At 37.8% G+C, this 16,405-nt stretch overlaps 1 protein-coding gene across 5 annotated transcripts in view; it reads left to right on the plus strand.

Annotated features, from left to right (window-relative positions):
- The window catches only part of LRRC36 (leucine rich repeat containing 36), a 104,458-nt gene that overhangs the window by 41,448 nt on the left and 46,605 nt on the right, over positions 1–16,405 (plus strand). For 4 of the 5 annotated variants that reach the window (XM_077132725.1, XM_077132724.1, XM_077132726.1 and 1 more), the window contains one exon: positions 15,406–15,533. In XM_077132725.1, the coding sequence (XP_076988840.1) occupies positions 15,406–15,533 (128 nt within the window). The remainder of the gene's footprint in view (positions 1–15,405; positions 15,534–16,405) is intronic. The other variant, XM_077132728.1, reaches the window with a different exon arrangement.

Genomic DNA, 16,405 nt, shown 5'->3' on the forward strand with positions numbered 1-16,405 from the left:
CACAGTTTCCCCCTTTCTTTCTCAGTTGATGAAACCTTAGTCCACCTCCATCCATTGCAAATCGTGAACACTGCTGCCATAGACACTGTGTGCAAATATCCATTCATGTCCCCACTCTCAGTTCCTCCAAGTATACACCTAACAGTGAGTTGCAGGATCGTATGGCAACCACACACCTAGCTTCCTGTGGAGCCACCCTCTGCCCTCAAGAGGGGCTACATCACTCTACTTCTCTACCAACAGTGAATTGGTACACCCCTCTCCACATTTTCTCCAGCACTTACATCTCTGTCCATTTTTAAAGAACAGTTGTATTCATACACTATACAATCAAACTTAAGTAAAAAATCAATGGTTCCTGGTATAATCACATAGCCATGCCTTCACCACCACAATCTATATGAGGACATTTCCATTTCTTCCACAAAGAATCCCATACCCCTCCCCCAAATACCCTGCTTGTTGACATTTAGCTTTGGCATATTGTGTTTGTTACATTCAATGGAAGCATATTACAATGTTACTGTTAACTATGAACCCTAGTTTGTGTTGATTATATTTTTTCCATATATCATCCCATTTTCATTACTTGCAATGTTGACATTCGTTTGTTCTCCCTTGTGCAAAAACATTCTTATATTTATACATTTAATCCCCATCATTGTCCATTCTAGGCTTCACTAGGTTATACTGTCCCAGTCTTTATCTTCTGTCCTTCCTTCTGGTATCATATATGCCCTCAGCCCTCCTTCCTCAACCATACTCACACTCAGCCTTCTTCACTGTACTTACAATATTGTGCTACCATCAGATAGTATTGTGCTATCCAATTCTGGATCTTTACAATTAATCCTGTCGAACATTCTGTACTTGAGCATAAAATGCTCAATCTCTTTCCTCTTTCTATCTCCTGAGAACCTGTATAATCAACTTTAACTCTCAAATTTTGCTCATTAATGTTAGTTCTTATTAGTGAGACCATACAGTATTTGTCCTTTTGTCTTTAGTCAGTTTCACTCAGCATAATGTCCTCAAGGTTCATCCACATTGTTGCATGCATCATGACTTTATTCTGCCTTATCACTGTGTTGTATACCACAGTTTGTTTAGCCACTTCTTTTTTTTTTGTCAGATAGCTAAGAGTCCATCGATTTTATTGATTTTATCAAAGAACCAACTTCTTGTTTTGCTGATTCTCTCTTATTTTCATGTTCTTAATTTCATTTGTTTCTGCCCTAATCTTTGTTATTTCTTCCTTCTGTTTGCTTTGGGGTTAGTTTGCTGTTCTTTCTCTAGTTCCTCTAGGTGAGTCATTAGCTCCTCAATTTTTGCTCTTTCTTCTTTTTTAATATAGGCATTTAAGGCAATAAATTTCCTTTTCAGCACTGCCTTTGCTGCATCCCATAAGTTTTGATATGTTGTGTTTCCATTTTCATTTGCCTTGAGATATTTACTAATTTCCCTTGTAATTTCTTCCTTGACCCACTGCTTGTTTTAAGAGTATGTTTTGGCCTCCATATGTTTGTGAATTTTCTGGCTTTCTGCCTGTTAATGATTTACAACTTCATTCCATTGTGATCCAAGAAGGAATTCTGTAAAATTTCAATCTTTTTAGATGTGTTGAGATTTGCATTGTGACAGAACTTGTGGTCTATCCTGGAGAATGGTCCATGAACAGTTGAGAAAAATGTGTGTCTTGCTGTTGTGAGTGTAATATTCTGTAAATGTCTGTTATGTCTTGTTTATTTATTGTACTATTCAAAATCTGTTTCCTTATTGATCCTGTCTATATTTTGTTATTATATTGATCCTGTTTGTATTGTGTTCTATCCATTGATGAGAGTGGTCCAACCAAAATTATAGAGGTATCTACTTCTCCCTTCAGTGTTGTCACTGTAAGCATCATGTATTTTGGGACAATCTGGCTCAGTGCATGAATATTTATGATTGCTATGTCTTCTTGATGAATTGTTTCTTTTATTAATACACAGTGTCCTTCTTTGTCTCTTTTATTGTTTTACATTTGAAGACTAATTTGTCATATATTAGTGTAGCTACCACCACTCTTTTCAGATTACTGTTTGCAGGAAATATCTTTTTCCAACTCCATGGATTTTTTTTAAATTTTAAATTTCTATTCTTTTATTTTTTTCTTTTGTTGCTTGCACTTTTTTTTTTTTTGTAAAATCTAAAAAGCCATTACCTACTACAAGGTCCTAAGGATTTACTCCTATGGTTTCTTTTCTTTTCTTTGGGGGGGGGTACATGGTCTGGGAATCAAACCCGGGTCTCCTGCATGGAAGGCAGGTATTCTAACCACTGAACTCCCTGTGCATTCGTATGTTTTCTTTTTGAATTTTATAATATTAGCTCTTCTATTTAGGTCATTGGTCCATTTCAAATTAATTATCATATGTGGTGCAAAGTAAAGGTCCAGTTACTTTCTTTTGCATATGGATTTCCAGTTGTCCCAGCACCATCTGGTGAGGAGACTATTCTTTCCTCATTGAATAAACTTAGCACCCTTGTTGAAAATCAGCTGGCCAGAGATGTGGGGATTTATCTGTGTTCTCTCAATTCTATTCCATTAGTCTATATCTATCTTTAAGGATAGATAAAAGCTAGATTACTGTAGTTTTGTAGTCAGTTTCTTTTGTTTGTTTGTTTTGCATGGGCAGGCACCAGGAATCAAACCTGGGTCTCTGGCACGGCAGGCAAGAACTTTGCCTGCTGAGCCATCATGGCGTGCCCTTGTAGTCAGTTTTGAAATCAAGTAGTACATCTTTTTTTTCAAAATTATTTTGGGTATTTGTGGCCCCATGCAACTTCATATGTATTTGAGGATCAATTTTTCCATTTCAGCAAAAAAGGATGGCATTGAATTTATCAATTGCTTTAGGCAGTATTGATATATTAATATTGTCTTCCAATCCATGAACATGGGATATCTTTCCATTTATTTAGGTCTCCTTTAATTTATGTCAGCAATGTTTTGTAGTTTTAGTATACAGGTCTTTCACTTCCTTGGTTAAGTTTATTCAAGGTGTTTTATTCCTTTAGATGCTATAGTAAATGGAATTTTTTCCCTTGGTTTCTTTTTCAGATTGTTCATTACCAGTGTATTGAAAGCCAAATTACTTCTGTTTATTTTGTATCCTGCAACTTTACTGAATTTGTTTATTAGTTCTAATAGCTTTCTCGTGGGTTCTTTAGGGTTTTCAAGGTATAGAGTCATGACATTTATGAACAGAGGTAATTTGGCTTCTTCTTTTCCATTTGGTTGCTTTTTATTTCTTTTGCTTGCCTGATCTTTCTGGATTGAACTTCTGGTGGTGACAGTGGGCATCCTTCTCTTATTCCTAATCTTAAAGGGAAAGCTTTCAGTCTTTCATCATTGGTTATGATGTTTGCTGTGGGTTTTTCATAAGTCCCCTCTATCATTTTGAAAAAGTTATCTTTGATTCCTAGTTTTCTGAGTGTTTTTATCATGAAAGAGTGTTGGATTTTGTCCATTGCCTTTCTATAGCAATTGAAAGGACCATGTATTTTTTTCTTTCATTAATGTGGTATATTACATTAATTAATTTTCTTACATTGTATATTCTTTGCATTCCTGAAATATATCCCATGTGGTCACGATGTATAGTCCTTTTAATATAATGTGGGATTTGCTTTGCTAGTATTTTGTTGAGGATCTTTGCATATGCATTCGTAAAGGATGTTGGTCTGTAATGTTCTTTTCTTGTGCTGTGTTTATCTGGCTTTTATGTCAGGGTAATGCTGGCCTTATAGTATGAATTGGAAGTAATCCCACCTCTTCATTTTTTGGAAGACTTTGAGAAGGATTGGTGTTAAATCTTCTTTAAATGTTTAGTACAATTCAGCAGTGAAACCATCCACTTTTCTTTTGGGGGAGGTTTTTAGTTACTGATTCAATCTCTTTACTTGTTATAAGCCTGTTGAGATTTTCAATTTTTCTTGCATTAGTCTAGGTAATTTGTGTTTCTAGAAATCTGTCCATTTTATCTAGGTTTTTATTTTTGTAAGACTGGTAGTAATGTCCCACTTTCATTCAATTATTTATTGTTGTTATTGTCGAGGGATGGAGCCATCAATTTGTGACACTTTCACACTATTTTTGCTCCCAAATGAGGAATAGAAAGTGATAAGAGGAGGAAAAAGTAGGTATTGCCTCTTTAAGTCTTCTCTGCTGCTTTTGCTTGAAGGAGGTTAGACATTGACCACTCTCAGAGCTGGCCCCCCAGTGATCTTCAGTAGTTGATCAAAAGCAGTGATCAATGATTAGACCACACCTCCCTGAATTTTAGAGGACTGGTTCTTATAGCCCACCTTGGCACCTGCAAGCTCAGGAGACCGGCCTCCAGTCATTACTGCTGCCTACAACACAACTGCAGGATGGGAAATAGTACCTACTGCTTAGAGGGTGAAATTCACCAATATTTACCACAGTTTACCAGCTTCTTCCTCTAGCTCTTCCCTAGATGCAGCACAGTATTCCACTGGACTTCAGAGTTCCAAAATAGTTGATTCAGACAACTCCTGCTAGTTCAATAGTTGTTTTGGTAGAGGGATTGATTCTTGGAGCTTCCTACTCTGCTGTCTTCCCACAATCCTCTTGCATGGTGCCTTTTTTTTCAAGATTAGTTGCTATGTGAAATATGAAATCCATATCAATGAGGTTTATGTACTCTGCTATATTAAAGTCCATTGGTATATCCTACACTTGAATGGATCTTTTACCCACACAGGTTTTGTAGCATCATTGTATTCATTTCCCAGGATTTGTCTGTAGGGAAAAATCTATTCCATGTCTCTCTCCTGGGTTTTGTTAGAAACTCGCTGGCAATCCATGTCTTTCTGCCTCAATCATCACATGCCTTCTCCTCTCTGTCTGTGTCCAAATTTCTTCTTCTTAAAGTGACACTAGTCATAATTGGTTAAAGACCCACTCTACTCATGTATAACTTCATTTTAACTTGCCTAATTCCATTTCTACTCTATTTCCAAATAAGGTCACATTCTGAGGTATAAAGTTTAGGACTTCAGCCTATCTTTTGAGGGGGCATAATTCATTCTATAACTACTATGCATTGACCGTTTGGAAAATATTAACTCACTGTGTTATGCAGCTCTTCAAAATGTTGACAAATTTCATTATATAATGTCTCATAATCATATTAATACTGAGCTCACTGGAAATATCTTTAAGTGTTGGGAAACTGTCAAGCTCACAGTGGCAGATAAGAGTTTTCCAAAATCCTAATTCTAATTTTTGCTTGGCATTTAAATTTTTTTCATTGATGACCCTTAATATCAGTTGTTTTCTTAAAGCCACAGCCTCATATTCAATCTGAAAAACCAAAATTTGTCAGTTGACTTTTTTTTCTCTTTTTTTTGCTGTGTCTTTAATACTTCAAATAAAAAGTGAATGCATGGTGGGTGCTGGGGTAATTCAGTGGTATAATTCTCACCTGCCATGCGGGAGACTGGGTTTGATTTCCAGTCCATGAGTTTCCCAAAAACAAACAAACAAACAAACAAAAATTCAACAAATGGGCTTGCAATAATGGGATACTCACATGGAAAAAGAATGAAATATGACCCCAGGCATGTAGCATACAAAAAAATAAAAAGTGAATGTATGTATAAAGCCACAGAATTATTACAGAAGTTTTCTGATGATTTGCAATTGTACTAAACATTAGCAAAGCAGTACAATCTTTACTGAGCAGAAATTTTTTATATTAATGTATCTTTATAGCAATTTTTCCTGCTTTTTGAACAATCATGGAATTTCATTTTTTTATCATCACAATCAACTTACTTTCTTTTTGTGAAAAATAACTATATACAAAAAAGCATAAATCTCAAAGTACATCACAACAATTAATTGTAGAACAGAGTTTAGAGTTTGGTATGGGTTACAATTCCACAATTTTAGGTTTTTACTTCTATCTGCTCTAAAATACTGGACACTAAAAGAAATATCAATATAGTGGCTCAGCAATCATACTCATTTGTTAAACCCTCCCTTCTCTGTATAAACTCCACCATTACCTTTGATCTTTCACTCACATTAGGGGTTTTGGGCTAAGCCTGTTCTAACTTTTTCATGTTGGAAGGGGCTGTTGATATATGGGATAGGGGGATGGAACTAGTTGATGTCCTGGAGAGGGTGGCCCTCTGCATTTCAGGACTTATCATGTTCAGGGACCCATCTGGAGGTTGTAGGTTACTGGAATATTTCCCCACAGTGCATGGAATCTTTGTAGAATTTTATATAATGCCCTACTTTTTTTTTTTCCAGGAATGGCAAGAATGGTTTTGGTTGTGGTTGGCAAGCTATGATAGTTAGCAATATCTAACCGAAGCTTGCATAAGAGTGACCTCCAGAGTAATGTCTTAACTATTTGAACTCTCTCAGCCACTGATACTGTATTTGTACACTTCTTTTCCCTGTTTTGGTCAGTATAACATTGTTGATCCCATGGTGCCAGAGCCAAGCTCATTATGGGAGTCATCTCCCACACCACCAGGGAGACTTTCACCCCTGGATGTCATGTCCCACATAGTGGGGATGGCAATGATTTCACTTGCAGAGTTGGGCTTATAGAGAGAGAGAGCTCACATCTGAGCAACAAAAGAGGTCCTCCAGAGATAAGTCTTAGGCACACTTATAGGTAGGCTAAGTTGCTCTGCTTCATACATAAGCTTCACAGCAGCAAGCTGTCAGTTGACTTTTTGAATAAAAATGGTGTTCCATAAAAAAGTGGCTAGTTCATCTTGCAATTCAAACATGTACACAAGTGATTTCCCTCTAGACATTCATCATATTTTGGCATACCGTAGAAGTACTTTATGCATACTTCCCATAGTCAAACTGAATATTAAAAAGACCTGGAGTGGACAGTGGTAGCTCAGTGGCAGAGTTCTCACCTGTCATGCCGGAAACCGGGGTTTGATTCCCGGAGCCTGCCCCATGGGAAAAAATAATAAAATAAAAGATCTGTACTCAGGGTCAAGATTTAATAAAATAATTTTACTGCTTCATCAAAGACATTCTTAAGTGAAACCGGCTTTTTTATTTTTTTTTATTTTTTATTTTTTATTTTTTTATTATCGGAAAGAAAAAAAAATTAACACAACGTTTAGAAATCATACCATTCTACATATGCACTCAGTAATTCTTAACATCATCACATAGATGCATGATCATCGTTTCTTAGTACATTTGCATCGGTTTAGAGGAACTAGCAACACAACAGAAAAAGATATAAAATGTTAATATAGAGAAAAGAAATAGAAATAGTAATAATAGTAAAAAAAACAAAAACGAAAACAAAAACAAAAAAAACTCTATAGCTCAGATGCAGCTTCATTCAGTGTTTTAACATGGTTACTTTACAATTAGGTATTATTGTGCTGTCCATTTTTGAGTTTTTGTATCTAGTCCTGTTACACAGTCTGTATCCCTTCAGCTTCAATTACCCATTATCTTACCCTGTTTCTAACTACTGCTGGACTCTGTTACCAATGACATATTTCAAGTTTATTCTCGAATGTCCGTTCACATCAGTGGGACCATACAGTATTTGTCCTTTAGTTTTTGGCTGAACTCACTCAGCATAATATTCTCTAGGTCCATCCATGTTATTACATGCTTCATAAGTTTATCTTGTCTTAAAGCTGCATAATATTCCATCGTATGTATATACCACAGTTTGTTTAGCCACTCTTCTGTTGATGGATATTTTGGCTGTTTCCATCTCTTTGCAATTGTAAATAACGCTGCTATAAACATTCGTGTGCAAATGTCCGTTTGTGTCTTTGCCCTTAAGTCCTTTGAGTAGATACCTAGCAATGGTAATGCTGGGTCGTATGGCGATTCTATATTCAGCTTTTTGAGGAATCGCCAAACTGCCTTCCACAGTGGTTGCACCATTTGACATTCCCACCAACAGTGGATAAGTGTGCCTCTTTCTCCGCATCCTCTCCAGCACTTGTCATTTTCTGTTTTGTTGATAATGGCCATTCTGGTGGGTGTGAGATGATATCTCATTGTGGTTTTGATTTGCATTTCTCTAATGGCCAGGGACATTGAGCATCTCTTCATGTGTCTCTTGGCCATTTGTATTTCCTCTTCTGGTAGGTGTCTGTTCAAGTCTTTTTCCCATTTTGTAATTGGGTTGGCTGTCTTTTTGTTGTTGAGTTGGACTATCTCTTTATAAATTCTGGATACTAGACCTTTATCTGATATGTCATTTCCAAATATTGTCTCCCATTGTGTAGGCTGTCTTTCTACTTTCTTGATGAAGTTCTTTGATGCACAAAAGTGTTTAATTTTGAGGAGCTCCCATTTATTTATTTCCTTCTTCAGTGCTCTTGCTTTAGGTTTAAGGTCCATAAAACCACCTCCAGTTGTAAGATTCATAAGATATCTCCCTACATTTTCCTCTAACTGTTTTATGGTCTTAGACCTAATGTTTAGTTCTTTGATCCATCCTGAGTTAACTTTTGTTTAAGGTGTGAGATACGGGTCTTCTTTCATTCTTTTACATATGGATATCCAATTCTCTAGGCACCATTTATTGAAGAGACTGTTCTGTCCCAGGTGAGTTGGCTTGACTGCCTTATCAAAGATCAAATGTCCATAGATGAGAGGGTCTATATCTGAGCACTCTATTCGATTCCATTGGTCAATATATCTATCTTTATGCCAATACCATGCTGTTTTGACCACTGTGGCTTCATAATATGCCTTAAAGTCTGGCAGCACAAGACCTCCAGCTTCTTTTTTTTCCCTCAAGATGTTTTTAGCAATTCGGGGCACCCTGCCCTTCCAGATAAATTTGCTTATTGGTTTTTCTAATTCTGAAAAATAAGTTGTTGGATTTTGATTGGTATTGCATTGAATCTGTAGATCAGTTTAGGTAGGATTGACATCTTAATTATATTTAGTCTTCCAATCCATGAACACGGTACACCCTTCCATCTATTTAGGTCTTCTGTGATTTCTTTTAGCAGTTTTTTGTAGTTTTCTTTATATAGGTTTTTTGTCTCTTTGGTTAAATTTATTCCTAGGTATTTTATTCTTTTAGTTGCAATTGTAAATGGGATTCGTTTCTTGATTTCCCCCTCAGCTTGTTCATTACTAGTGTATAGAAAAGCTACAGATTTTTCAATGTTGATCTTGTAGCCTGCTACTTTGCTGTACTCATTTATTAGCTCTAGTAATTTTGTTGTGGATTTTTCTAGGTTTTCTACGTATAGCATCATATCGTCTGCAAACAGTGATAGTTTTACTTCTTCCTTTCCAATTTTGATGCCTTGTATTTCTTTTTCTTGTCTAATTGCTCTGGCTAGAACCTCCAGCACAATGTTGAATAATAGTGGTGATAGTGGACATCCTTGTCTTGTTCCTGATCTTAGGGGGAAAGTTTTCAATTTTTCCCCATTGAGGATGATATTAGCTATGGGTTTTTCATATATTCCCTCTATCATTTTAAGGAAATTCCCTTGTATTCCTATCTTTTGAAGTGTTTTCAACAGGAAAGGATGTTGAATCTTGTCAAATGCCTTCTCTGCATCAATTGAGATGATCATGTGATTTTTCTGCTTTGATTTGTTGATATGGTGTATTACATTAATTGATTTTCTTATGTTGAACCATCCTTGCATACCTGGGATGAATCCTACTTGGTCATGATGTATAATTCTTTTAATGTGTTGTTGGATACGATTTGCTAGAATTTTATTGAGGATTTTTGCATCTATATTCATTACAGAGATTGGTCTGTAGTTTTTTTATTTTGTAATATCTTTGCCTGGTTTTGGTATGAGGGTGATGTTGGCTTCATAGAATGAATTAGGTAGTTTTCCCTCCACTTCGATTTTTTTGAAGAGTTTGAGGAGAGTTGGTACTAATTCTTTCTGGAATGTTTGATAGAATTCACATGTGAAGCCGTCTGGTCCTGGACTTTTCTTTTTAGGAAGCTTTTGAATGACTAATTCAATTTCTTTACTTGTGATTGGTTTGTTGAGGTCATCTATTTCTTCTTGAGTCAAAGTTGGTTGTTCATGTCCTTCCAGGAACCCGTCCATTTCATCTAAATTGTTGTATTTATTAGCGTAGAGTTGTTCATAGTATCCTGTTATTACCTCCTTTATTTCTGTGAGGTCAGTAGTTATGTCTCCTCTTCCATTTCTGATCTTATAAATTTGCATCCTCTCTCTTCTTCTTTTTGTCAATCTTGCTAAGGGCCCATCAATCTTATTGATTTTCTCATAGAACCAACTTCTGGTCTTGTTGATTTTCTCTATTGTTTTCATGTTTTCAATTTCATTTATTTCTGCTCTAATCTTTGTTATTTCTTTCCTTTTGCTTGCTTTGGGATTAGTTTGCTGTTCTTTCTCCAGTTCTTCCAAGTGGACAGTTAATTCCTGCATTTTGGCCTTTTCTTCTTTTCTGATATAGGCATTTAGGGCAATGAATTTCCCTCTTAACACTGCCTTTGCTGCGTCCCATAAATTTTGATATGTTGTGTTTTCATTTTCATTCGCCTCTAGGTATTTACTAATTTCTCTTGCAATTTCTTCTTTGACCCACTCATTGTTTAAGAGTGTGTTGTTGAGCCTCCATGTATTTGTGAATTTTCTGGCACTCCGCCTATTATTGATTTCCGACTTCATTCCTTTATGATCCGAGAAAGTGTTGTGTATGATTTCAATCTTTTTAAATTTGTTAAGACTTGCTTTGTGACCCAGCATATGGTCTATCTTTGAGAATGATCCATGAGCATTTGAGAAAAAGGTGTATCCTGCTGTTGTGGGGTGTAATGTCCTGTAAATGTCTGTTAAGTCTAGGTCATTTATAATAATATTCAGATTCTCTATTTCTTTATTGATCCTCTGTCTAGATGTTCTGTCCATTGATGAGAGTGGTGAATTGATGTCTCCAGCTATTATGGTATATGTGTCCATTTCCCTTTTCAGTGTTTGCAGTGTATTCCTCACGTATTTTGGGGCATTCTGGTTCAGTGCATAAATATTTATGATTGTTATGTCTTCTTGTTTAATTGTTCCTTTTATTAGTATATAGTGTCCTTCTTTGTCTCTTTTAACCTTTTTACATTTGAAGTCTAATTTGTTGGATATTAGTATAGCCGCTTCTCCTCTTTTCTGGTTGTTATTTGCATGAAATATCTTTTCCCAACCTTTCACTTTTAACCTATATTTATCTTTGGGTCTAAGATGTGTTTCCTGTAGACAGCATATAGAAGGATCTTGTTTTTTAATCCATTCTGCCAGTCTATGTCTTTTGATTGGGGAATTCAGTCCATTAACATTTAGAGTTATTACTGTTTGGATAATATTTTCCTCTACCATTTTGCCTTTTGTATTATATATATCATATCTGACTTTCCTTCTTTCTACACTCTTCTCCATGCCTCTCTCTTCTGTCTTTTTGTATCTGCCTCTAGTGCTCCCTTTAGTATTTCTTGCAGAGCTGGTCTCTTGGTCACAAATTCTCTCAGTGACTTTTTGTCTGAGAATGTTTTAATTTCTCCCTCATTTTTGAAGGACAATTTTGCTGGATATAGGAGTCTTGGTTGGCAGTTTTTCTCTTTTAGTAACTTAAATATATCATCCCACTGTCTTCTAGCTTCCATCGTTTCTGCTGAGAAATCTACACATAGTCTTATTGGGTTTCCCTTGTATGTGATGGATTGCTTCTCTCTTGCTGCTTTCAAGATCCTCTCTTTCTTTTTGACCTCTGACATTCTAACTAGTAAGTGTCTTGGGGAACGCCTATTTGGGTCTAATCTCTTTGGGGTGTGCTGCACTTCTTGGATCTGCAATTTTAGGTCTTTCATAAGAGTTGGGAAATTTTCAGTGATAATTTCTTCCATTAGTTTTTCTCCTCCTTTTCCCTTCTCTTCTCCTTCTGGGACACCCACAACACGTATATTTGTGCGATTCACATTGTCCTTGAGTTCCCTGATACCCTGTTCAAATTTTTCCATTCTTTTCCGGATAGTTTCTGTTTGTTTTTTGGATTTCAGATATTCCATCCTCCAAATCACTAATTCTATCTTCTGTCTCTTTAAATCTATCATTGTAGGTATCCATTGTTTTTTCCATGTTTTGTACTTTATCCTTCACTTCCATAAGCTCTGTGATTTGTTTTTTCAGTTTTTCTATTTCTTCTTTTTGATCAGCCCATGTCTTCTTCATGTCCTCCCTCAATTTATCGATTTCGTTTTTGAAGAGGTTTTCCATTTCTGTTCGTATATTCAGCATTAGTTGTTTCAGCTCCTGTATCTCATTTGAACTATTGGTTTGTTCATTTGACTGGGCCATATTTTCAATTTTCTGAGCGTGATCCGTTATCTTCTGCTGGCGTCTGGGCATTTAGTCAAATTTCCCTGGGTGTTGGACCCAACAGGTTGAAAGATTTTTCTGTGAAATCTCTGGGTTCTGTTTTTCTTATCCTGCCCAGTAGGTGGCGCTCGTGGCACACATTTGTCTACGGGTTCCACCAGTGAAAGTTGCTGTGGGTCCTTTAACTCTGGAAAACTCTTGCCGTAGGGGGGGTTCGGCAGCCGAAGCGTCTTGGAAGAGTGCCAGCCGGCCCAGGGGTCCGAACGCGGGGAGGGTCGCCAGCCGCCGCAGCACGGGAGAGCGCCCGACCGAGTTTCCTAGTCGGCCTGGGGCGCCAAGTGTGGCGGGAGGACGCCAGCTGTCGCAGCCCGGGAGAGTGCACTGTTCCCAGCCGGACCTGGGAGTCACGTGTTTGGAAGGGACCCCCCCAGTCACCGTTCTCCGCAGTCTGGGGATTTCCGACCCGACTCTCTCAGTTGGTCTGGGGGGCCTCGCGTGGTGGGGGCGCCAGCCGCCATGGCCCAAGGGGACCGCCTGCCCAATTCTGCCAGCTGGCCTGGGAAGGAGGAGGGGAGGGACTCCGGCCGCTTGCCGTCCCGCCCGGGAAAGCCCGCGCCCCTCGGTGATCTCACCGGAGCTGGTTCTCCCAGACAGTCAGCCGTTCCAGGATGGGGTACGCTGTTCCTTTGATCTCTGTTGTGGCTCCGGGAGCTGCTCTGTATTGTCTCCACTCCCCCAGTAGCTGTTCTGGAGGAGGAAAGGTGAGGGTGGCAAGGCTGTCGAGGCCGGTGGCGGAGGAGCCGGTGAAGGCAGAAGAGGGCACGGTGGTGGTTGTAGAGCTGCCGGAGTAGGAGGGGGAAGAGGACAAAGAGGGGAGAGGAGGGTGGGCGGGCCGGCTGCTGCGGGGCATGGGCGGGCCTGCTGCTGCGGGGTGTGGGCATCGAAACTGGTTTTTTTTTAACTGCAGGGCAGGTATGTGATGGTGACGAATACAATGACTACAGAGTACAGTTTGGTACTATTGCCTTAATTCCTGCTAAGGTGCAGCATTTTTGCTTTCATACTATCAGGGTAAATGTCAACACGGTGTAAACACATTTAATGTCTTAATATTGTTATGAAAATAATTTTAACAAATAGTTGTGACTTTGTGGACCTCTTCTACATGTTTCAGTTACCTCCATGGGTCCAGGGACCACACTTTGAGAACTTCTGCATTAGTTGAGAAGTTCTATCATTTTATTAATTTCTTTTAGCTTGTTTAGAAATATTTAGTTACAGTTTTCATTTGCTTTGTGGACATATCTTTCTGGAGTGCTTCCATTGTCGTTAGGTATATTATTCTACTCCTTTTTCTCTTTTTCCTATTATAACATCATATCAGATTTGATGTGATCCTTTTCTGTGGCTCTTTAAGTGCAGTAAAATTTCCCTTACTTCTAGATAGGATGAACAGAGTACAGTAACTTTCCTAATTTCAAGGTTCTGAAGCTCCCTCTTCTGTTGTGTTCATAAAGTAGTAAAAACTATGGTCTTATGTTTCTGAAATCTGCCATCTCTGTTCCACCTGCCCCACTCCCCCTCTTCTCTCCCAGATCTTCCCTTTCCTTTGTACCTATAACTTTGTTCTGTTCTATGTAGATTTTACTCCCACTAGTTTCTCTCTACTATAAATCTTATTTTGGAAGGGCTCTTTGGTTTGTTACTTTATAGTATTTGTAGAACCAAGACTGCTCAAACTCGTAAGACCTTACTTTGGTGCATACCCTGGCACTCACTTGCCAATTGGATCCTGCAGAAGCCCCTCCCAGTTTTGGTTGCTCTTTTCACGTTAGTTCACTGTTCTTGCCACACTTCCTTTTGGCAATTCTGAGGCTCTCCTCATTTCTGTGCTGTTAGAAGTTGACCTTCGTCTATTTCCTCTCTCACTGTATATGTGTGTGTGTATACATATTCTTAAATAAAAGTTACACACACACAAAAGAATAAAAGTCATTTATTTTTAAATAAAAGTTACACACACACACAAATCATACTTTTTCCTCACCTAATAATGTCTTGGTATTCTTTCCAGATGAACATCTACAAATCTACCTGATTCTTTTCTTTTTTTCTTGTATGTTGTGTGGTGGGGGTCACATTTCATTCTTTTTCCATGTGAGTATCCCGTTATTGCAGCACCATTTGTTGAATCTTTTCTTTTCTTTTTTTTTTTTTTCCTTTCTTTTGTTTGCTTGTTTGGGGGAAGTGCACAGGTCGGGAATTGAACCCGGGTCTCCCACATGGTATGCGAGAATTCTACCACTGAACTACCCTTGCACCCGCTCTACCTTATTCTTTTTAGTGACTGCCAGGTACTGTCTAAAATATGTATATGGATGTGTGTGCATGACTATATGTATGTGAATATGTGTACATATATTATATATATATATATATATATATTTAAATCCTTATAACACCTTATGAAGTAAGTATTCCTATTATCCATCCTCGTTTTTACATGAGGAAACTAATGCACAGAGAGAGTTTGTGTGACTTGTACAAGGTCACAGACCTAGTACATGGTCCATTATGTCATTGTGCTGTTATTTAGGCTGTCTCTCTCTTTTTTTAATTTCTCTATGCTAAAACAGTTCTGCAATTGACATCCTTGTGGTATATATGTCGGCAAAATTTTGTAAGTTTTATCTTTAGGACTGATTCCTAACAGTGGGATTGCTGAATTTCTGTTTTAATTTTGTCTTGAGAACTTTTGGAGAATTTCACTACATCCTACATGGTAATTAGAGAAATCCAAGAGTGCCATGAAACCTACGTTTGTATTATGGTCTAATAAAAGACCATAATGCTGCTTTTAAAAAGAAGAGCTGATCTTCTTATGAGAATTGGATGTAGAGTCTTTTAAAGATGGGGTATAAGAGAGAGGAAGGCCTATTTTCACCAACTGTGCACTTTCCATAAGTAGAGATCATAATGTATCTATTGATGATCTCTTTTCAGAACTGGTGGAGTCTCTTTCATTGCAGGGATCTTATGCTGGAAAAATCCATTCTATTGGTGATGCCTTCAGAAACTTTAAAAATCTCAGATCCTTAGATTTATCAAGGAATTTGATCACTAGCCTGAAGGTAAGTTCTATATTGTATGACCAGCCAAGTCATATTGTTGAAAGTTTTTATTATAAAATAATGGGAAAAATTCCTTTTGTACTCAGGGAAAACTATGCTTAGCTATTGCTGCCCAGAGCAAAAGTACAAATTTTAGTTTACATAAGAAATTATGAGAAGTTCTTATCTTAGTTCCTATTCTGAGAGAGACTCTGATTTAGTAGGTCTGGGGTTGGCTCAGGACATTCCCAGGTGATTCTGTTGCTGGTAGTACATGGAGCATAGATTTGAAAACATTGGCCTAGGGTGTGACTGTGGGTTTTCTCTAGAAGGAGGAGGAAATGGTGGTCTTGAAAACAAAGAAAAATTTCTACATCAGGGGATGGTGGATCAGAGAGCAATGCAAAAAAGGAGGGAGCAGGTCTGAACAGAGTAGTGTGTGAGGATTAGCTAACACACTCAAAGTGTTCTCAAAATGTGAATGCGCACACTCAGAGCAGGAGTTTAATTTTGTTTGTGGTAGACCCCCAAATGGTACTTCTTCCACATATTCCCGTTTTGCCCCAGCTATGCGTCTGTCTTGGCAAAGCCCTTCTCTGCAACACTCAAAGTGGGATATTCACAGATGCCATCCAGGATTGTTTAACCATAATTGGTAGATTATTCTATCAATTTTGCCAATTTTGTACTTCTTCGGGGATATCTGGTTCAACAAAGCAGTCCAGACTCAATCTCATGTTAATACTAAGGACTCCAGAAGAGAAGACCCAGGCAAGATCACACTCCTAACTGGGCTTTACCTAGGGAACTCTGAAAGCAGCAAATCCAAGTTGAACAAAATCTTTTAGACTCTGTTTTTTAGCAGCCATTTGTATTTGGTCTATCAATTTCAG

The sequence above is a fragment of the Tamandua tetradactyla genome, chromosome 16 (genome assembly GCF_023851605.1).
Source record: "Tamandua tetradactyla isolate mTamTet1 chromosome 16, mTamTet1.pri, whole genome shotgun sequence".
Classification (NCBI taxonomy): Eukaryota; Metazoa; Chordata; class Mammalia; order Pilosa; family Myrmecophagidae; genus Tamandua; species Tamandua tetradactyla.